Raw genomic sequence first — 22075 nt, forward strand, 5'->3', positions numbered from 1 at the left:
TCAAGGTGGTTTGATAATACTTAGAATCTTAATAAAACCCGATGATGTGAAGGCTTAAGCTTGTCAGAACACAGTTCCACAGCTGTTGCTAGCAGCACTACAGAATTGTCACTCCTATGTAGCACCATAATTGGGTAAACAGATGCTTTTATAAACTTTTTGAAAATTGTATGTTCTTATTTTAAAATAAAGTTTGGTTTGTTTCAGAGTTTAAAGCCTGCACCCCACTTATTTGCCCAGCTGAGTAAAGTTCTCAAGTTAAGCAAAGTACAAGAGGTAAGTGATTTAAGAAAAGAGATGTAGGCAAAATTAGAAATAAAACAACTATTTGACTCTTTGGTCAATCTAACCCTTCTTGTTTCAGGTAATTTTTGGCCTTGCCCTCTTGAATTCTTCCAGCTCAGATCTCAGAGGTTTTGGTAAGTTTCCCTTTCCCTAAAGATCCTATAGTGAAGTTAGAGTCTTTAAAATCCGTGGGTTTCTGAGTCTTGAGCCTCCATAGTTTAGAGAGTAAGATTATTTTCTTTTGGTCTCTTTTATGTATGTATGTATACGTACGTATGGTAAAAACACATAAAATTTACCTTCGTAACCATTTTCAAGTGTGTAATTCAGTAGTGTTAACTATATTCACATTGTGGTATAATGGATGTCTGGAACTTCTTTGTCTCGCAAAACTGAAACTGTACCTATCCAAAAATTCTCCATTCCTTTTCCTTCTCCTGCCCCTGCCCCCCACCGCCAAGCCCCTAGCAATTGGTCTTTTATTTATGCCTACCAGCTAGAGCTGTAAAAACATTAGAGGGTGAAGGGTGCGTTGGTGAATGAGAATGATGATCATCTGTATTTTGATGGTATGTGACTTCTTACCCATTGTGGTGCAAAAATAACTTGTGGTTTTTTATTTATCTCACTTCTAGCTGCCCAGTTTATCAAACAGAAGCTTCCAGATCTTCTGCGTTCTTACATTGACGCAGACGTCAGTGGAAATCAAGAAGGTGGCTTCCAGGATATAGCAATAGAGGTCCTACACCTCCTCCTCTCCCATCTCCTCTTTGGGCAGAAGGGAGCCTTTGGAGTTGGACAGGAACAGATAGACGCTTTTCTTAAAACACTGCGCAGAGGTAAAAAGGAGTGTCTGTAGCCTACAAAAGATGATTTCTTTGGATGAACACACATTACAAAAGGATTGTAGAATACAAATGAAGACAGTGATTTACTTTTCTGTTAACTTCGTAATCTTTCAAGGAAGAGAGTATTTTATAATTTAAAATATAAAAATGATAAAAGCCTCATTATAGAAAAGGTATAAAATGAAGAGCACTTACCAGCAATATTTGTTATCTAAGTACAATCTCATTTCAGACTTGGTATATTTCCACGTGGTCAAATTTTTCCCTTTTAGGGAGACAGAGACTACGGTATTTGTGACATGCTCTCTTTAGTTTAAAATGTTGATCATATATCCACTTTACCTCTTGGCTGTTGGCATTGTTATGCTAAGATAACTCCTGGTTCTGTTGTTGCCATCCTCCTTCCTCTGATCCTTTTTTTAGAGATAGTGCTTAAAACAAATCTTTTATAGTGGACTAACCACTATCCATTTTCACTCTTATTATTGTTTACTTGTTAACATTGATATAGTTTAATTTAAACTTCATTAACTTTCTCAGTAATAGAACGTTTTCCACTTGTCAGTGAAATAAAGAGAGACTGATGTACCAATTATTTCTGATGTCTTCCTTGCATGGGAATTGATAACCCTTTTGTGAAATTTTAAAGTAATATTTAGGGTGCAGTAGATAATGGGATCCTAATATAAAAAATTAAAAATATACTTATGACCATTTTTTGTGACATAAGAACATTCAAATTTTAGAATTGGGGTTGAAGTCATAACTTGGGCTAGGCTAGCTGGATTGGAAAAACTGAATAAACTTTGCTTTGAATATGGACTTGTGAAAACTCAGGTTTGAGGGGCTTTTAAAGAGTAAAAGAGGATAGTTTGTTATTAATCAGTATAGCAGTTATAATTATCTTTTTCCTTCTTCAGATTTTCCCCAGGAACGCTGTCCCGTGGTGCTTGCACCACTTTTATACCCTGAAAAACGGGACATTCTAATGGACAGAATCCTGCCTGATTCTGGAGGGGTAGCTAAAACCATGATGGAGAGCTCTTTGGCTGACTTCATGCAAGAAGTGGGCTATGGCTTTTGTGCAAGGTTGGTAGTCAGACATTTTAAACTTCTGATTACTCTTGTGAAAAGCACAATGTAATTCTTTAAAGCAAGTTCCTACAGATTCCTTAATGTATTATCTTTGCCTCTCAAGAATTTTGCTTCTAAATTTAATCTTCCACATATTAGTTTTGGTGGCAGCTATAAATGTTCTCGTGGCTAAATTTCTCTCTCTCCATCCCCCCTAGTTTCTCAAATTTAAGGATCAGAGGTTCCTAGCCTAGTCGCCATGGTAGGCAGTTTTAGGTTTTGAGAGGGAGGGCATTGAGGCAAGTGTTCATGGAACTTGCATCATTTCCCATCCAACATGTCTAATGTGCTCTTCCCTGCCCCCACCCTCAATTTCCGTGCTGTACCTTGATTTTCTACAGTCTTCCTTTTCTGCCCTTTTCATACCCTGCCTCTCAACATATTTTCCTCACCTGCCAGGGGCATAAAAGGAAATTGTTTCACCCTAATGGTAGCACATAGGACTGTGATATAGTGGATTGTTAATATTTTTCTGAGAATATGTTATAAAGGGCATTAATGTGCTTTGCTTTGACTTTAAGTGTAACATTTAATGTTTTTAAAACTCATACAAACCACATTTCCACTTATGTTTGAAAGTGTATTTCTTGTGTGTGTATAAATGTGCCTGGCATAAAACTTTTGTTGATGCAAAGTGAAAAAGTTAAAATACATTTTCAGGGCTTTATACATATCAGAATAACCCTTGAGTTATCAGTATTTTAAAGAATAACTTGATTTATACCGAAGATTGAGGAGGATAATTTTATGTCTCTTTGTAGATATTACTGTTAACTCACACTTCCTTCTTCCATCAGTATTTTGAACTTTTTCTATTTCCTTAAGTAGGTGGATTTTACATTCCTAGCTATGTGAAAGTAACAAGAAATGAAGCTTATTACTCTGTGTTAGTAAAACTCGAGTGACTTCACTCAAGTGCATTTTATATGAGTGTTTCTTAACCTTGGTATTGAGGGTACCATTTTTCTGAAGTTAAATTTCTGTTTCAGTATTGAAGAATGTCGCAATATAATCATGCAGTTTGGTGTTCGGGAGGTCACAGCTGCCCAGGTTGCAAGGGTTTTGGGAATGATGGCTCGAACTCATTCAGGATTAACAGACGGAATTCCATTACAGGTAGGTGTGGAAATAAACTATTTTACAAAGTGAATTAATGTCCTGCCCTCTTTGTTTTATTTATTAAATTACAGTATGATTGTTCTGCCAACCAGAGCTGAACACATTGAGTAGTTGGCTTTGTTTAATTCAGATTTTACTTCTACAGAGTATCTCTGCTCCTGGCAGTGGGATCTGGAGTGATGGAAAAGATAAAAGTGATGGAGCACAGGCACACACATGGAATGTAGAAGTCTTGATTGATGTTCTCAAAGAACTGGTGAGTACACATGTAATGTTATATATTTATGATGTTAGTATGATGTAGCCCAAAGAAAGAAAATTTTAATGAATAAAGTGCCTAGCTGAATGAGAACTGCAATGTTTTATAATTTCTGACTTCAAAAGTAATGAGGGGGCTTCCCTGGTGGCGCAGTGGTTGAGAATCTGCCTACCAATGCAGGGGACACGGGTTCGAGCCCTGGTCTGGGAAGATCCCACATGCCGCGGAGCAACTGGGCCCGTGAGCCACAACTACTGAGCCTGCGCGTCTGGAGCCTGTGCTCCGCAACAAGAGAGGCCGCGATAATGAGAGGCCCGCGCACCGCGATGAAGAGTGGCCCCCACTTGCCACAACTAGAGAAAGCCCTCACACAGAAACGAAGACCCAACACAGCCATAAATAAATAAATAAATAAATAAATAAATAAACCCCAAAAGTTTTAAAAAAAAACAACCCAATTTAAAAACAAAAAACAAACAAAAAAAAGTAATGAGGGGTATGAGATAATTATGTACTGGAAATAGTATGCAATCAGACTCTAGCTTTGTTCATAATTAATTGTTGCTATGCAATTCTGAGTAGCACTGCTGAGGTGATTTGGTAGGTTGTTAGTGTGTGGTTTTTTGGGGAGGATGAATTTGTTACAGAGTAATGATTGTATGAGGAATTATTGAGAAAGGAAGTCTTCTGAATGTTTTCTGGAAGGTGCAACAAAAACCCTGCCAACCTTGTTTATGGGATATTATTATAGGGATAATAAAAATCCATACTTATCTTACTACTTCCACTTCTGAAATATCCACAAACTAAATAATTGGTCCCCAAATAAACAACGTACCTCTCCTAAAATGTTGAACTGTTAAAATAAAACATAAAAAAGTGAAACTTCTAGTTATTAAAAGGAAGTGATGAAATTTAGTCAGTGAGAGAACAGTGGAGTCAAGATCAAGATGTAATGTTTTCAGTCTTGTTCATAAAATGTCAAGGAACAAAATGTAACACTAAAGACTACTAATACATACTTCCATAACATTCTTGATAAGGTGTCAGGTCATTTGTCTATCCTATTTCTCATTTTTAGTTTTCTACATTTGTAACTTATAAGTAAAATTGAGTAACAGGGAATCATACTGTTCTCTGTGTGACCTTACTACTAACAGCATCAGTGGGTTTTCTTTTTCTTAATAGTAGGTGGGTTTATGGTGTTCAGACCTACTCTTTAGTAATAGAAGAAGGGAAAAAATAACACGTGATCATGGCAGAAAACTTAGAAAGTGAAAAGGAAGAAAAGCAAAATAAAACCACAGGTTTAGCACTTAAGGATAACCAGTTACTAATTTGTTTGGTTTTTTCTTTTTTAATTTTTAAAAAAGTAATTAGTTCATTTTTGTCTTCATTGCTTCGCACGGGCTTTCTCTAGTTGCGGCGAGCAGGGGCTGCTCTTTGTTGCGGTGCACAGGCTTCTCATTGCGGTGGCTTCTCTTGTTGCGGAGCACGGGCTCTAGGCAGGCGGGCTTCAGTAGTTGTGGCGCACGGGCTTAGTTGCTCTGTGGCATGTGGGATCTTCCCAGACCAGGGCTCAAACCCGTGTCCCCTGCATTGGCAGGAGGACTCTTAACCACTGTACCACCAGGGAAGTCCCTACTAATTTGTTTTTAACCTGTGGTTGTCTTGCAAATATGAAAACGTGCTTTTCCCTCAGTTTCATCTTTGTACTTTATTGCACTGTTGAAAAACTCTTTAAAAAAATTGCAGACAAGGACAGTTTTCCATGTTATCTGAACCTATGTTTTGATTTCAGAGAGTGCGAAGGCCATAAATTGAACGCCTTCACTGTGGATTTGAATAGTTGAATTAGTAATCTCTTTTCTTTCTTCTTCCGTTTTCTCGTATGTTTGAGTTTCTGTACAATTTTTTGTAGAAAGGGAACAGAGGACAGTTTCAGATACACATTGGGTTAATTTTCTGATTTACTTCCAAGGATGGGAGGAGGAAACCATAGGGGCACGCCTGTGGATTTACCAAACTTAACTCTCTCTAGGATAATGCTGTTTAATAGTATATTTATGGTTTTATTCTGTCACAGTCAGTCCTTAAAACAAATTTTAGAAAAGAAAAAAATGTTACCTCTGAATGCTATTGTTGTCTTGGAGTGAATACCCCAACTGACATTTATTTTTTGTACCATATACAAAGCAAGCATTAAAGTCTTCATGGATTGAAAGGCGTCACCTTAGAGCAAAACTAAACTGGACATAACGCTTTGGTTGGAGATTTAATTATGAAGTGTGCACAGCCTTTTTTTCTTTCAAGCACAAAATATTCTTCTTTTTTTTCTTTCCCCCTTTTCTTTTTGGCCGCGCTGTGCAGCATGCGGGGTTTTAGTTCCCCGACCAGGGATCGAACTTGTGCCCCCGGCATAGGGAGCGCAGGGTCTTAACCACTGGACTGCCCGGGAAGTCCCAAGCACAAAATATTCTTATTGCTTGGTGCAGAGTGTTTGGTAAATTATCTTCTCTAAATGTGTTTCCTTTGCTTTGTGTTTCTTTAAGGAATCTCATACTGCTTTTATGAATACCTTTTCATAAAACATTTTTGAATGGAATTTTTAGTCATTTTGACATAAAGAATCTAGACCACTTTTCCTGATGCATAATTGGGGTGCTTTTAGGGGAGATCTTCAGTTAATTAAGATTTTTTTAAAAAATAAATTTATTTATTTATTTTTGGCTGCATTGGGTCTTCATTGCTGCGCACGGGCTTTCTCTAGTTGCAGCGAGCAGAGTCTACTCTTCGTTGTGGTGCACGGGCTTCTCATTGCGGTGTCTTCTCTTGTTGTGGAGCACAGGCTCTAGGCGCACGGGCTTCAGTAGTTGTGGCTCGTGGGCTCTAGAACACAGGCTCAGTAGTTGTGGCGCACAGGCTTAGTTGCTCCGTGGCACGTGGGATCCTCCCGGACCAGGGATCAAACCCCCACGTCCCCTGCATTGGCCGGAGGATTCTTAACCACTGCACCACGTGGGAAGTCCTTGTTAATTAAGATTGATATTTGGGATAATTTATTTATCTTTGCAACTTTGTTCCAAGGTAGTGGAATCTTAACTGTAAAGACGAGGCACTAAGTAAAGCGTTCTCTATTTGCCATATTGAGATGGGAGTGTTCGTTGGACTAAAGTAGGGGAAGAGAATTCCCCTTTACGTACTCACGTATTCACAAGTATTTTGTGAACTGAAAGGTAACTTGGAGTAGCTTGCTAGTAGAGCCAGTTTATTTCGAATATTAAGAATTTACCTTTCCAAGTCTCTTTGGAAATGCCAGAAAGATTTAGACGATTTTGAGTCTATAATTAGACCACCTTGATTGAACTTCAGATTTAATATGGCTCTTTGGATAAAGCAATCAAAATATGTACACTTTTGTTCATTAAACTTTTTTTTGGCTGTGTTGGTTCTTCACTGCTGTGCGTGGGCTTTCTCTAGTTTCAGAGAGTGGGGGCTACTCTTTGTTGCGGTGCGCGGGCTTCTCATTCGCGGTGGCTTCTCTTGTTGCGGAGCACAGGCTGTAGTCGCGCGGGCTTCAGTAGTTGCAGCACGAGGGTCCTAGAGCGCACAGGCTTCAGCAGTTGCTGCACGTGGGCTCAGTACTTGCGGTGCGCGGGCTTCAGTAGTTGTGGCTCGTGGGCTCAGTAATTGTGGTGTATGGGCCTAGTTGCTCCACAGCACGTGGGATCTTCCCAGACCAGAGATCGAACCTGTGTCACCTGCATCGGCAGGCGGGTTCTTAACCACTGCACCACCAGGGAAGTCCCTTTTCATTAAACTTTGAAATGCTTTTATTTTTTAGAACCCAAGTTTGAATTTCAAGGAAGTAACTTACGAACTGGACCATCCTGGATTTCAAATTCGTGACAGTAAAGGACTTCATAATGTAGTGTATGGCATTCAGAGGGGTCTGGGTATGGAAGTGTTCCCTGTAGACCTCATATACAGACCTTGGAAACATGCAGAAGGCCAGGTAAGTGAATGATGTTTAGCTATAGAAGAGGCAAAGAATCATGGCTTAGATAGTGCCATGTATCCATTGATTAAAATATTCTTTTAATGTAGAATTTGTTTTGCATTGCTCAGAAAAGCAGAGACTCTGATAAATTTTGAAGGAACATTATTATAATTTAGTACCAGTCAGACTCAGCTGAAGTGTAGCAATCAAACTGTTTTCCCAGTAGTTTAATGATGTTTGTCTCCAAGGTCACCTCACCATGCACCTTTCATTTGTCTGACTTGTCTGTGGTTTTGAAAGATCGAATAATTAAGATTGTAAAGGGAAATTTCATTCTGATGAATGAGAATTAAGATTGAGATTAGCCTAGTGAAAATGTTTCACATTTTTATAACATTCACAGTCATTTATGGTAGTAAGGACTTTTTTCTCTTGTTCCAGCTCTCCTTCATTCAGCATTCCCTTATAAATCCAGAGATCTTCTGTTTTGCCGACTACCCGTGTCATACTGTTGCCACTGATATTCTGAAAGCACCACCAGAGGATGACAATCGAGAAATTGCCACATGGTAAACACTCTTCATCTAGCTTTTCTTGAAAGGGTCACTTATACTTTTTTGAATTATAAGATTAATAGTGAGCCAACTACGTAGTTAAAAGGTTTAAACGAAACAGTATTTTTAGTAAGCCTACTTACCCTAAATTTTTATATAGTAGGGTGTTGGTGGATGAAAATCTATATTTAGTCTCCTTATCACTAGCTACATCTTTCCTCTTGTAATGTCTGCCATTGTATATTTTCTGTAACAAATCAAATGTTAGAAGGAGGTTTTTACTTCTCCCTTAATGTTAAATCCCTTTCTTCTCTCTGTAGATTTGCTTGCTTGCTTTCTTTTGTAAGTGACTCAAAATGGCCAACGCATGACATCTAAAACTTTAAGCTGAATTACCTATTTTCTCTGAGTTTCAATTCAAAATTTCTGCTGGAGAATCTGACTGGCTCAGTTGGTTTCTTCTGGAACTAACTCCTCTCTGGGGATGTGAGATAAGGATGGTAAAAGTACTTCCATCACTGTTATAATACACCCACAGCTATGCAGAGGGGGCATGGACTGGATTGGTCCCCAAAGACATCTACTTTATAATGTTTCTTCCATTTTTTCCAACCATACTCCCCTGGGACACATCTTATAAAACAAAGGATGATGGTAAACTTCCTGTAAAGGGCTTTGCAGGCCAGATGGTCTCTGTAGCAACTACTTAACTCTTTAATTGTAGCACAATGTAAATATGGGTGTGGCTCTGTTCCAACAAAACAGTATTTACAAAAATAGGCAGTGGGTGAGATTTGACTTGTGGATGTAGTTTGCTGATCCCTGTTCTGAAAGATTGACCGAAGCAGTGGTTTGTTCTGAAGTGTGTCCTTTCCCCAGATGCTAGCCAACATTGGATGTACGGGATTGGTTTTTTTTTTTTTCTCCTGTTAAGTCTAATGTTTACGGCAGTATGTCTTCATTTTATTTTATTTTAACAGATAAAGGCCTCTTTCCATTTTATAAAATTGAAATGTCATACACATTTAATAATTCCTTAATGTAGCTATATATTCAGGTTTCCCTAATTGTCTCAAGAATGCCTTTTAACAGTTTGTATGATTGAGAGTACAAACAAGGTCCACATAGTTTCTTTTATGCTATAAGTCTTTCTTCTTCCTCTTTTTTTTTTTTTTCTTAAATATAATTCTTGGCCATCGATTTAATGGAGAAGTAGGATCAGTTATCCTATAGTCTACCCTGTGGTGTGGGGTATCTGTTTCCTCATGGTGTTTAATTTAATCCCTATCCCCATAGTTTTCATGGACTAAGGGTAGCAAAACCTTGAGGCTTGATTGAAGTCAACCACGTTTAGCTTCTTGGGGCAAGAATAATTCATAGGGGGCATTGTGCACCTAAGTAAAAACTTGGTGTTACCAAAGTAAGTGTTTGGGCTTTTTTTTTTTTTAATGTAGAATTTTTCTTGTGTATAATTATATCTATATTTGTGGTGGATTTTTGACTGTTTCTAAACTGCTATTATTTGTTTTTATTTTGCACTCTAATCACAAAAGTTACTGATGGTAACTCTTTGGTAAGGCGGTCCATGGTTATGCACATGATCAGTCGTGTCTGCTGTCCTTCATCATGTATTCTCTTAATTTGGACTGCCTTTGAAATTAGTTTGAAAGCATACCAGCATTATATATTTGAGATGAACAGCACCAATTTAAATATTTTTCAAATATTAAAAGATGACAACAACTTGGTTTTGTCTTGATAGCTGGTATCACTTATTTGGAAAATGAATTTTGTGTACTTAGATTTTCATTGATAGAGTATCTTACTTCCATTCTTGTTAGGAAGAGCTTGGATTTGATTGAATCTCTGCTGAGGCTCGCAGAGGTAGGGCAATATGAGCAAGTCAAACAACTCTTCAGCTTCCCTATCAAACACTGTCCAGACATGCTGGTATTGGCCTTACTACAAATCAACACCTCCTGGCACACCTTGCGCCATGAACTCATCTCCACTCTGATGCCAATTTTCCTTGGAAACCACCCTAACTCAGCTATAATTTTGCACTATGCATGGCATGGGCAGGTAAGATATGACCATTTCTTTGTCTTAATAATTGACATTCTTTTTTTTTTTTTAATTTTTATTGGGATATAGTTGATTTACAATGTTGTGTTAGTTTCAGGTGTATAGCAAAGTGAATCTGTTATTACATATACATGTATTCACTCTTTTTCAGATTCATTTTCCATATAGGCCATTACAGAGTATTGAGTAGAGTTCCCTGTGCTATACAGTAGGTCCTTATTAGTTATCTGTTTTATATATAGTAGTGTGTATATGTGAATCCCAATCTTCCAGTTTATCTCCCCCCACCCCATGATGGACATTCTTTCTTTCTTTCTTTCTTTTTTTTAATTTGGCTGTGCTGGGTTTTAGTTGCGGCATGTGGGATCTTTAGTTGTGACATGCGGGGTCTTAGTTGTGGCATTGGGGGATCTAGTTCCCTGACCAGGGATCAAACCCAGGCCCCCTGCATTAGGAGCATGGAGTCCTAACCACTGGACCACCAGGGAAGTCCCGACATTTCTTTTTTTATTAATTTTTATTGGAGTATAGTTGCTTTACAATGTTGTGTTGCTGTGCAGCAAAGTCAATCAGTTTTATGTATACATATCGCCACTCTTTTTTATTTTTTTAAATTTATTTTAATTTTTGGCTGCGTCGGGTCTTCATTGCTGTGCGTGGGCTTTCTCTAGTTGTGGTGAGAGGTGGCAACTCTTCGTTGCGGTGCGTGGGCTTCTCATTGCTGTGGCTTCTCTTCCTGCGGAGCATGGGCTCTAGGCCTGCGGGCTTCAGTAGTTGCAGCACGTGGGCTCAGTCGTTGTGGCTCACGGGCTCCAGAGCACAGGCTCAGTAGTTGTGGCGCACGGGCTTAGTTGCTCCGCGGCATGTGGGATCTTCCTGGACCAGGGCTCGAACCCATGTCCCCTGCGTTGGCAGGCGGATTCTCAACCACTGCGCCACCAGGGAAGCCCTATCGACTCTTCTTTAGATTTACTTCCCGTTTAGGTCACCACAGAGCATTGAGTAGAGTTTTTGTACAGTAGGTTCTCATTAGTTATCTGTTTTATACATAGTAGTGTATATGTGAAACCCAATCTCCCAGTTCATCCCACCCCACCCTCCCCTTCCCCCCTTGGTAACTGCAAGTTTGTTTTCTACATCTGTGATTCTATTTCTGCATAATTGACATTCTTTTGATGATGTTCACCTAGAGAAATTGTCAATCTTGGAATTTTGACACTCTGAAAAAGTCACACTTCTATAAAACTTATTTTATCTTTTAGCATCATGTGGGTATTAAAGTATAAAATTTGAAAGAGCAAGGAGGCAAGACAATTAAAAAATCAGTATTATGAAAGGTCTGTATTGCTAGTGTACCAGTATCCTTTCGATAGCAGTAAAGAGCTTAATCATTTATCATGGAACCAGAAGGTTCTCATTTCACTTTTTAACAGTAAATGGAAGAAGATCATAAAACAGTTTAATTGACATAATTTTGTTTTATCCAAATCCAGCATTTAAATTTTATTTTGGTTCCTGCTGAGATTTCAAGGCCTTGTGCTCCTGCCCCGCCCTTGCCAATTTTTTAGAATGTATTTGATACTCTTTTGTCCATTGATTCCTCCTCCTCCCCCCCCCCCGATAGCCTACATTTTAAATAAAGATATATGTAGAAGCTTTAAGAAAAAGCAGTCATCTTCCCCTTTATATCAAGTGCCCTTTCCCTTTTTAAGATATTCCTGCTGTAGTTTGTTATAAACAAGTGCTTTTAAAAATTCAGATAAGACTTTATAAATGAAAGACATTAGCCTTGGTTGCATGCCTTTCAGTCAGACCAACTCCATTTCTAGAGACTCAAATCACATGATAGACAGTAATGTTTATCAAACATTTAACCAAAAGTTTGTAGCCCAGACATTCTTAGGCTTTTCTCACCACATCTGTGAGGTGGAAAGGGCAGAGTGGAAGGACTTGTATCTCCACTCCTGGTTAGATAGTGTTTCACTAGGACTTTCTGTCAGTCTAAGACAGTTACTAGAAAGTGATTTAGACAGTGATAGTAATTGCCTTGCTGTTGCTTCTGTGAGAAACATTTTCTAAATTACCATTCAACTGCACACCTTTAGATCAGTCTTCAAAGACAGGCTGTTTTCTGCTAAAAAAAGAAATTGAATAATTATAAAAATTGAGCATGATCATTTGTGAAAATAGCTAGATTTAGAATGTACAAACTCTAGTCCTAGAAATACTGATAAAATACTACCCTGTGCAGCATGAGAGATGATTACCTTAAACCTGTTATTACCTGTTTTGTTTTTATAGGCCAGTGATTTGTGATTTAATTTAAGGGATCATATAAACTTGATGCATCCTCTTATTCTCATCATACTTCGGCTTTGAAAATGGATAAGCAGACTTTTATAGGACAAATAAGTTTGTTGTTGTGACTATATGACCCCAGGGTTTTGGGGTAGGCTTCATTTGGGAAATATGGAAAAAACTGCTTTCCTACAAAAAAAAAAGTCACTGTAATCAACGCTTGAGGCTTGAGCTTTGTTGTCTGCACTGATACACCTCAGTTTTACATAAATACAAGTAAAATCAGCATTTGCAGTAGCATTTGCAACAGCCTATCAAAATGGTCAGTGGTATTGCTATTTAACCCTCCTTTTTCTTTTCTTAGGGACAGTCTCCCTCAATCCGCCAACTTATCATGCATGCAATGGCAGAATGGTACATGCGAGGGGAGCAGTATGACCAGGCCAAATTGTCTCGAATACTTGATGTGGCCCAGGACTTGAAGGTGAGCTTGGAGGCACAGATTAACGGTTTTTATTTATTAATGATAAAAAATAACATTTTTATGTAACATAGGTGCTTTAGGAATAATTCACATGTAACTAACTCTTAGCTAGAATGGTTGAGATTTAGAATTTTTCCTTGTATGTAGAAAGAGATTGGAAGAAGAGTGGTTTTAGAAATGTAAAAATGTTTTCATTTACATTTCACTGAATTTTGTTTGGTCTTCTGTGATATTTGTAAGGCTGTTTTAAAGCAAGTGATAATTGACCTCAGATGTAATCTGTGAGATACAATTTTAGAGAAACTGGTTGGCTTTCAACCCTTTTGCAGATTTCATTAGCAAAAGGGGTCTTTTCATTAGGGTCTTTTGACAAATAGTCTGATTCTTGATGTCTTTGATCACTGGTAATGGTGTTGTACTTGTACTTAGGTTAGTAAGCCTGAGTTTAGATTTTTAAAAATGGGTAAGGATAATTTTTCACGCTTTTGTGTTTTGCTTTGCTTTAGGTTAAATTATTTGAAAAAACACAGGGTAAAGTTTATTTTGAAGGTAAAGTCATGTGTTTGTCTTTGAAATGTGATCTTATTTTAAGTAGGGACAAGTGTTACCATTGATTTCTACTAAACTGTTTAAAAAATTATGACTAAGAAAATATTAGTATGTTTTATTTAGACTTGTTTGTGAAAATAAAAACTGGAAACAGAAAATAGGACAGAAAAGTCACTCAGTTGCTTGACTCGTAGTTTCTAATATCCTTTTTCTTTAGGCCTTGTCAATGCTGCTAAATGGTACTCCATTTGCCTTTGTTATTGACCTTGCTGCACTTGCTTCACGTCGTGAATACCTCAAACTTGACAAGTGGCTCACAGATAAAATTCGAGAGCATGGAGTAAGGATTTGTCTGTTTATTACTGCTTTTAATTTTTGATGGTCAAGATAGCTTAAGAAAGTGGCAATGAAGATGTTATTGTATTCTGGATTTTAGTCATAGTGCTTAGTCTTATCTGAAAGCAATTAATGATGAATTTCAAATACAGAGAGACTTTCTCTTTTCCAGGAGCCTTTTATCCAGGCTTGTATGACTTTTTTAAAGAGACGGTGTCCTTCTATTTTGGGTGGACTTGCACCAGAGAAAGATCAGCCCAAAAGTGCTCAACTTCCTCCAGAAACTCTGGCGACAATGTTGGCCTGTTTACAAGCTTGTGCAGGGTAAGAAGAGCATGCTTGAAAATGACTGTTTAATATTGGAATTGGATTGAATGGATAATTGTTGATTTGAGGAAAAGGGGTTGAACGATTAAAAGTGACAGCATCTAAGGTAATCCAGTGGTTTTTAAGTCCAAAGTACTATATATACTACATAAAATATGTATGAGATCTGTTTGAGTTAATTTTTTTGTATGTGGTGTGAGACAGGGTCCCAAATGCATAGTTTTGCATGTGAATATTCATTTGTCCTAACACCACTTGTTGAAGAGACTGGTCTGTCCCTGTGGAATTGATCTAAAAGATCAGTTACACATAATAATATGAGTTTATTTTTGGGCTCTTAGTTCTATTCCATTGATCTTGTCTATCCTTATGCCAGTACCACACTGTCTTGATTACTGTCGCTTTTTAGTAACTTTTAAAATTAGGAAGTGTGAGTTCTCCAACTTTGCTCTACTTTTTCAAGATTGTTTTGGTCATTCTGCGCCCCTTGAATTTTCATAAGAATTTTAGGGTCATCTTGTCAATTTCTGCAAATAAATTACATAGCCCAGTGAGATTTTGATAAGGATTATGTAGAACCTTTAGATCATTTGGGGGGATAGTGCCATTTTAACAATACTAAGCCTTCCAATTCATGAATCTGAGATATTTACCCATTTCTTTAGGGCTCTGATTTCTTTCAGTGATGTTTGCACTTCTCTTGTTATGCTTATTGTTAGGTATTTTGTACAAGTCACGAACCTCCAGTCTAAAGTTGGATAGAAGTGGTGAGAGCAGACAGCCTTATCTTGTTCCTGATTTAGGAGGAAAGTATCCAGTGTTTCAGAATTAACTATGATGTTAGCTGTGGGTTTTTTATAGTTATATTTCACATTGAGGGGGGTTTCCTAGTTAGTTTGTGGGGGGTGTGTGTGTGTGTATGTGTATGATGGGTTTGGTTTGGTTTGGTTTGACTTTGGTTGCACCTCAAGGCACAAGGGATCCTAGATCCCTGACCCAGGGATGGAACCTATGCCCCCTGCAGTGGAGGTTCAGAGTCTTAACCACTGGACTGCCAGGGGAGTCCCCGTTTGGTGTTTTTTCGTTAAAGCATTTTGTCAAATGTTTCTGTCTGCGTCTATTGAGATGATCATGTGGTTTTTGTTTTTTATTCTATTGGTGTGGTATATTATGTTAATTGATTTTTTGGATGTTAAAAAACCTTGCCTTCCTGGGATAAATCTCACTTGGTCTTTGTATACGCTTCCTTTTTATATGCTGCTGAATTCAGTTTGCTAGTATTTGGTGAGCATTTTTGTGTCTGTATTCCTAAGGGATATCGTTCTGTAGTTTTCTTGTGTTGTCTTTGACTGGTTTTGGTTATCAGGATAATATTGGCCTCATATAATGAGTTGAAAAGTGTCCAGTTTTCTAATTTTTGTGAGAAGGTTTGGTGTTAATTCTTTAAATGTTCCATAGAATTCAGTGAATCCCTCTGGTCTTGGGCTTTTTCTTGTGGGTAGATGTTGTTTACTAATTCAGTATCTCTACTTGTTATTGCTGTGTTGAGATTTTCTGTTTCTTCTTGAGTTAGGTTCAGTAGTTTGTGTCTTTCTAGGAATTTGTCTGTTTCATCTAGCTTATCTAATTTGTTAGCATACGATTGTTTTATACCATACCCCATAATCTTTGTTGGTTCTGTAATGTTGGTAGTAATGTCCTCTCTTTCAATTTCTGGTTTTAGTAATTCAAGTCTTCCATTTAGTTTATTGCAGCTCTAAACTTTATTATTTCCTTCCTTCTGCTTATTTTGGGTTTAGTTTGAACTTTTAAAAAATTTATTAATTGGAAGGTTAGGTTTTTTTATGCTAACATCTCTGTCATGTTATATAATTATCATTTATGTTTTGTGGTGAGAACAATTAAGATCTAGGCTCTCAGCAACTTTGAAGTTTATAATAAAGTATTGTTGACTCTACACATTACTGAAAGTGGGGTACAGAAGCCTCTATATTTTTGAATTATCTATTTCTCCCTTTAATTCTCCCTTCATATGTTTTGGGACTCTGTTTTGAAGTGTGTGTATGTGTATAATTGTTATGTCTTTCTGTTGGATTGGCCTTTTTATTATTGTAAAGTATCTTTGTCTATTAATTTTTTTCTTAAAGGCTGTCTTGTCTGAAATTAGTATAGTCATTGTAGTTCTCTTTCGGTTAAGGTTTGCAAGGCATACCTTTTTTCATTTTTTACTTTCAAGTTATATGTGTTTTTTAAAAATCTAAAGTGTGTCTCCTTTAGACAGCATATAATTGGATTATTTTTTTAATCCATTTTGACCATTTCTGCCTTTTTTTTTTTTTTTTTTTTTATGTGGGATCTTCCCGGACCAGGGCTCGAACCCATGTCCCCTGCATTAGCAGGTGGATTCTCAACCACTGCGCCACCAGGGAAGCCCCATTTCTGCCTTTTAATTAGAGTATTTAATTTATTTACATTTGACATAATTACTGCTAAGGTAGGATTTATCCATGCTCTTTTGCTGAGTTTTTCTATATGTCGTATGTCTGTTTTGCACCTCCATTCCTCCATTACTGCCTCCTTTAGTGTTTTTTTGTTTTGTTTTGTCTCTTATTATTTGTTTGTTTGTTTATTTATTTATTTATTTATGGCTGCGTTGGATCTTCATTGCTGCGTGCGGGCTTTCTCTAGTTGTGGCGAGCGGGGGCTACTCTTCGTTGTGGTACGCGGGCTTCTCATTGCGGTGGCTTCTCTTGTTGTGGAGCATGGGCTCTAGGCGCACGGGCTTCGGTAGTTGTGGCGCGCGGGCTTCGGTAGTTGTGGCCTGCAGGCTCAGTAGTTGTGGCTCGTGGGCTCTAGAGGGCAGGCTCAGTAGTTGTGGCGCATGGGCTTAGTTGTTCTGCAGCATGTGTGATCTTCCCGGACCAGGGCTCGAACCCATGTCCCCTGCATTGGCAGGAGGATTCTTAACCACTGGACCACCAGGGAAGTCCCCTCCTTTAGTATTAAACAGATACTTTCTAGTGTATCATCTTAATTTCCTTGCTGTTAACTTTGACATGTTTTTGAGGTTTTTTTTCCTTTGGGTATTAAAATTAACATTTTTAACTCAAAAAAATGTAGTTCCAGTTAACACCAACTGAATTTCAGTAAGATGCAAAAATTTCCTCTAAACAGTTCTGTTCCTTTCCTCCTTCAAAGTGCTGCTATTGTCAAATAATATCTTTATACGTTGTGTGCCCATCAAAAGATTTCATGTTATTGTTTAATGTAATAATTGTCCTTTAAGCCAAGTAGGAGATAAAAAGATTATAAGCAAAAAATACAATCATAATGTGTTTTATATTTACCTATGTCCCTTTACGGGTGCTGTGTTTTTTCATACAGATTCAGGTTACTGTATAGTGTCTTCATTTCAGCCCAAAGGGTTTCTATTATTTCTTTCCTTTTTTTTTTTTTAAGTATTTATTTATTTACTTATTTATTTATTTGGTTGTGCTGGGTCTTAGTTGCGGCTCGTGGGCTCCGTAGTTGCGGCATGCAAACTCCTAGTTGCGGCACGCATGTGGGATCTAGTTCCCTGACCAGGGATCGAACCCAGGCCCCCTGCATTGGGAGCGTGGCAGAGTCTTACCACTGTGCCACCAGGAAAGTCCCTCTGTTATTTCCTATTAGGGCAGGTCTGTTAGCAATGAATTACCTCAGCTTTTGTTTATCTGAGAATATCTTAATTTTTCCTTTATATTTGAAGAATAGTTTTGTCAAATAAAGGATTTCTGATTGACAATACTTTTTCTTCAACACTTTGAATATGCCATCCCACTGCTTTCTGGCTTCCATAGCTATTAATTTTTTTCAAGGCTCCCTTGTATATGATAAGTTGCCCCTCTTGCTGCTGCTAAGATCTTTTTCTTTCAACAGCTTGATTATGTTGTTTCTAGGCATGGATTTCTTTGAGCTTATATTACTTGGAATTCGTTGAGCTTCTTGGATGTGTAAATTAATAATTTTCATCAAATTCGGAAAGTTTTCAGCCATTTTATCAACAAATACTCTTTCTAACCCTTTCTATCTCCTCTGTTGGTACCCTTGGTAGTGTTGTGCATGTCTCAGTCTGTGTTTATTTTTTTTCCCTTTCAGTTTTTCAATCTTTATTGGACTATCTTCAAGTTCTTGGATGCTTTTTACCTGCTTGAATCTGCGGTTGGGAACCCGTAGTGAAGTTCTCATTTCAGTTATTTTACTTTTTTCTTTTTAAATTTGTATTGATACACTCTGTTTTATGAGATCTTTTTCAAACTTCCTGTAGTTCTTTTTTTGTTGTTGTTGTTAATTGTTTATTTATCAAGAGAAGCTATTCCTTAGCCCAGATATTAGTAGTTCATAGTTTCATAGTTCAGGAACACAGGTAAGTGACAAAGTTCCATGGAACTCAACCCAAAGAAATTCTTTATATTCCAAAATCACTTCACACTCTGAAAGATACCAGCCTTCCTCATCTCCTCAAAATCTTTTATGGAACCATAATTTCTGTAGAAGTCTGCATAGGCCTTCTTTCTCGGTTCAGCCACAGCAAACTTATAGAAAGCTGCAATTCCCAAGGAGATAATGAATGCTCCAGCAATATGAAATCACAGACGTGTGGCCAGAAGGCCACGCGTCTGAGGTTTTGTCAAAGAACTGGAAGCCATGGTAGTTTTTCTCCTTGACAGCTCAACAGCGATGTCCTTCCAGACAGGTGGAGAAATGGCTCTGTAGTTCTTTTGACTTTTTTTTTTCTTTGAATATAGTTAAAATAGCTGATTTAAAGTCTTTGTCTGGTTAAGTCCAACATCTGTTCTTCCTGAGGGACAGTTTCTCTTGATGGCATTTTTTCCCTACGCACAGGCCATGTCTTCTTTGTGTGTGTGTGTGTGTGTGTGTGTGCGCGTATGCGTGTGTGTGTGTGTTGCATGTCTTATAATTTGTGGTTGAAAACTGGAAAGTTTAAGTAATGTGGCAATTCTTGAAATCAGATTTTAACCCCCACACAAGCATTTTTTGTTTTGTTATTGCTCTTTTCTGAACGAATTCAGTAATGTCTGTATTCTTTGTCATCTTTGGTCACTGAAATCTCTGTTTGGGTAAGCCTTGTGTTCAGCTAAGATTGGAGGTTTTCTTAAACTCTGGAATCAATAAGCTATCCTTTACCCTGTGATTCTGTGTGCATGTTTAGGCACATCTTTAGCACTAAGCCAGTCTCTTGATAACTCCACTTTAGTATTCACTTGCTTCTTAGGCAGAGCCTGAAGGTTGGCTTGAGGTGAGAACTTGCACCTTCTCACGTATTTCATGGGAATGGCACAGCCTTAGATGTTAGCACAGCTCTACACATACCTCAGGCCTTCTTGATTCCTGGTAAAATGTGGGGGGTTTTCAAAGCTCCACCCATGGGAATCTCACTTCCTAAGTTTCCCTTTTAAACTTTTTGGTTAGCCTGTTGTTTGCTCAAACTGTTACCTTCTACCTCAGGTAGCCAGGAAGTTGAAACAATTACCTTTAAAATGTTTTCTGCAAATACTGCATGGGGAAAAGGCTGTTTGCCCTGGGTCAATTCTTAGGTCCAATAAAGACAACCTGGCCATTGTGGTCTCACAGGGAATCCTCAGAGAGGTGAAATAATGACATTTCTCCGAGAATGAAGCTTTGAAGATGTTTCAACCCAGTTCTGAGCCCTCTCATCTGGTGGCTCTCAGGCTGCTGGTTTTCACTGTGATTGTGTGTTTTCAGTCCTGAGGGGAGCATAGGAGGAGGGCAAATTAGGATGCCATAAAGCTTGCTGTTGTTACAAAGATCTAATCATCTTTCCGGAGTAAAAATTCCCTTTTTTTTTTTTTTTTTTGGTTTTCTTTTTGGCCACATCTGTGCGACTTGTGGAATCTTACTTCCCTGACCAGGGATTGAACCTGGGCCCCGTCAGTGAAAGCTGCAAGTCCTAACCACTGGACTGCCAGGCAGTTCCCTCCCTTGAGTGTTGTAAAGCCTTTTGGTTAATTTCTAGAGTTCTGAAAAAGTTGATTCCTACAATTTTTTTTTTGCTAGTTGCTTTTATGGAGGAGAGAATATTTGGAGGTCTTTTACTCCACCATCCTCATTTATGTCCTGTCCTGTGTATTTTTTTTTGTAAGTTCTGAAGCATAATAAAATGAATACCTGTGATTCTTCTTGCAACTTAAATGACAACATGACCAGTACTTTTGAAGTTACCTTTGTCTTCCAATGATGTTTCCTTAACTCTCCCACATAGAGCTTGAATTTTATTTTGCCCTAATCCTTGCTTTAAAAAATATTTCCCCATGTATATCTCTAAACCAGTGGTTCTCAACCAGGGATGATTTTGCTTCCTTGAAGTCATTTGACATTTTTTTTTTATTCTATATAGCTACTTTATTTATTTATTTATTTATTTTTGGCTGTGTTGGGTCTTTGGTTCGTGCGAGGGCTTTCTCTAGTTGCGGCAAGTGGGGGCCACTCTTCATCGCGGTGCGGGGACCGCTCTTCATCGCGGTGCACGGGCCTTTCACTATCGCGGCCCCTCCCGTTGCGGGGCACAGGCTCCAGACGCACAGGCTCAGTAGTTGTGGCTCACGGGCCCAGCTGCTCCGCGGCATGTGGGATCTTCCCAGACCAGGGCTCGAACCCGTGTCCCCTGCATTAGCAGGCAGATTCTCAACCACTGCGCCACCAGGGAAGCCCCTTGACATTGTTTTTGATATTCATAATTGGAGAAAAGTGTGCTACTGGTATATAGTGAGTAAAGCCCAGGGATGCTGTTAAATATCTTACAAGGCATGGGAGAGCCTCCCACAATGAAGAATTATACAGTCCAGAGTGCTAATAGTGCAACAGTTGAGAAACCCTGTTATATAAGTTCTAAGTGTTCTAAAATTTTAAGTTTTAAAGTTTGGCCCCTCGCATTTATACATTTTAATCCATCTGGAATTGAATATTCTCTTGGAAATTTAAGTGCATATTAAAATTGGAAAAAATATATTGGATTTATGTATAGGGAGATAGTTTACCTAACTCCCAGTTTCAGTTTCTTTTGTTGATTTATTAGAAATTCCCATCTTGAAGTAATGAAATAATGCATGTAAAGTATTCAGAGTCTATACCGTTAAAAGTAAATAAATGCCAAAGAAGGAAAGTTCTTCCAGTAATAAATATAGAAGTAATTGCAGTGGAGTTAAAACTTAAGTGGATGCTAAAAGTAATGAGTGAATATTTGAGGAACAGGATAATTACATAATTTCATGGTATTTCCCCACAAATCACTTAATAATCACAAAGAGGAAAGGTAGTAACTTTACGGTAGAGAAATCTGGCATATACCACATTAAGTTATTGGTCAGGAGATCACCAGCTCATTTCTACACGATGTGCCTCATGATAAAATGCATTGAGAAGAATGTTGTGTAAGTTACATGGTAGTCCTGCCATCAGTGCATCTGAAGTACAAAGTAGCAGACAAACACAAATCAAGGGACATTGTATTAAAAAACTGACTTGGTTTTCAAATCAAGTTTAAGAAAAAGAAGTAAAAGTTGATGAATTCTTCCAGTTAAAGAGGGACTTCCCTTCCAATGCAGGGGATGTGGGTTTGATCCCTGGTCGGGGAACTAAGATCCCACAGTGCCGCAGGGCAACTACAGAGCCCATGTGCTGTGGATCCCATGCATCACAACTCCAGAGCCCACGTGCTCTGGAGGCTGTGCACCACAGCGAAAGATCCTGCGTGCAGCAACTAAAACCCTACGCAGC

General features: G+C 38.2%; 1 protein-coding gene and 1 pseudogene across 7 annotated transcripts in view; one reads left to right on the plus strand and one right to left on the minus strand.

The window, feature by feature from the left end:
• The window catches only part of CNOT1 (CCR4-NOT transcription complex subunit 1), a 105476-nt gene that overhangs the window by 43153 nt on the left and 40248 nt on the right, over nt 1-22075 (plus strand). For all 7 annotated transcript variants that reach the window (XM_057534330.1, XM_007198038.2, XM_057534336.1 and 4 more), the window contains exons 5-16: nt 208-276; nt 365-419; nt 921-1124; nt 2054-2222; nt 3257-3383; nt 3532-3642; nt 7490-7660; nt 8087-8214; nt 10041-10281; nt 12947-13066; nt 13833-13955; nt 14124-14275. In XM_057534330.1, the coding sequence (XP_057390313.1) occupies nt 208-276; nt 365-419; nt 921-1124; nt 2054-2222; nt 3257-3383; nt 3532-3642; nt 7490-7660; nt 8087-8214; nt 10041-10281; nt 12947-13066; nt 13833-13955; nt 14124-14275 (1670 nt within the window). The remainder of the gene's footprint in view (nt 1-207; nt 277-364; nt 420-920; nt 1125-2053; nt 2223-3256; nt 3384-3531; nt 3643-7489; nt 7661-8086; nt 8215-10040; nt 10282-12946; nt 13067-13832; nt 13956-14123; nt 14276-22075) is intronic.
• Nucleotides 18679-18966, minus strand: LOC114235987 (cytochrome c oxidase subunit 6C-like; annotated as a pseudogene).

The sequence above is a fragment of the Balaenoptera acutorostrata genome, chromosome 19, assembly GCF_949987535.1.
Source record: "Balaenoptera acutorostrata chromosome 19, mBalAcu1.1, whole genome shotgun sequence".
Lineage (NCBI taxonomy): Eukaryota > Metazoa > Chordata > Mammalia > Artiodactyla > Balaenopteridae > Balaenoptera > Balaenoptera acutorostrata.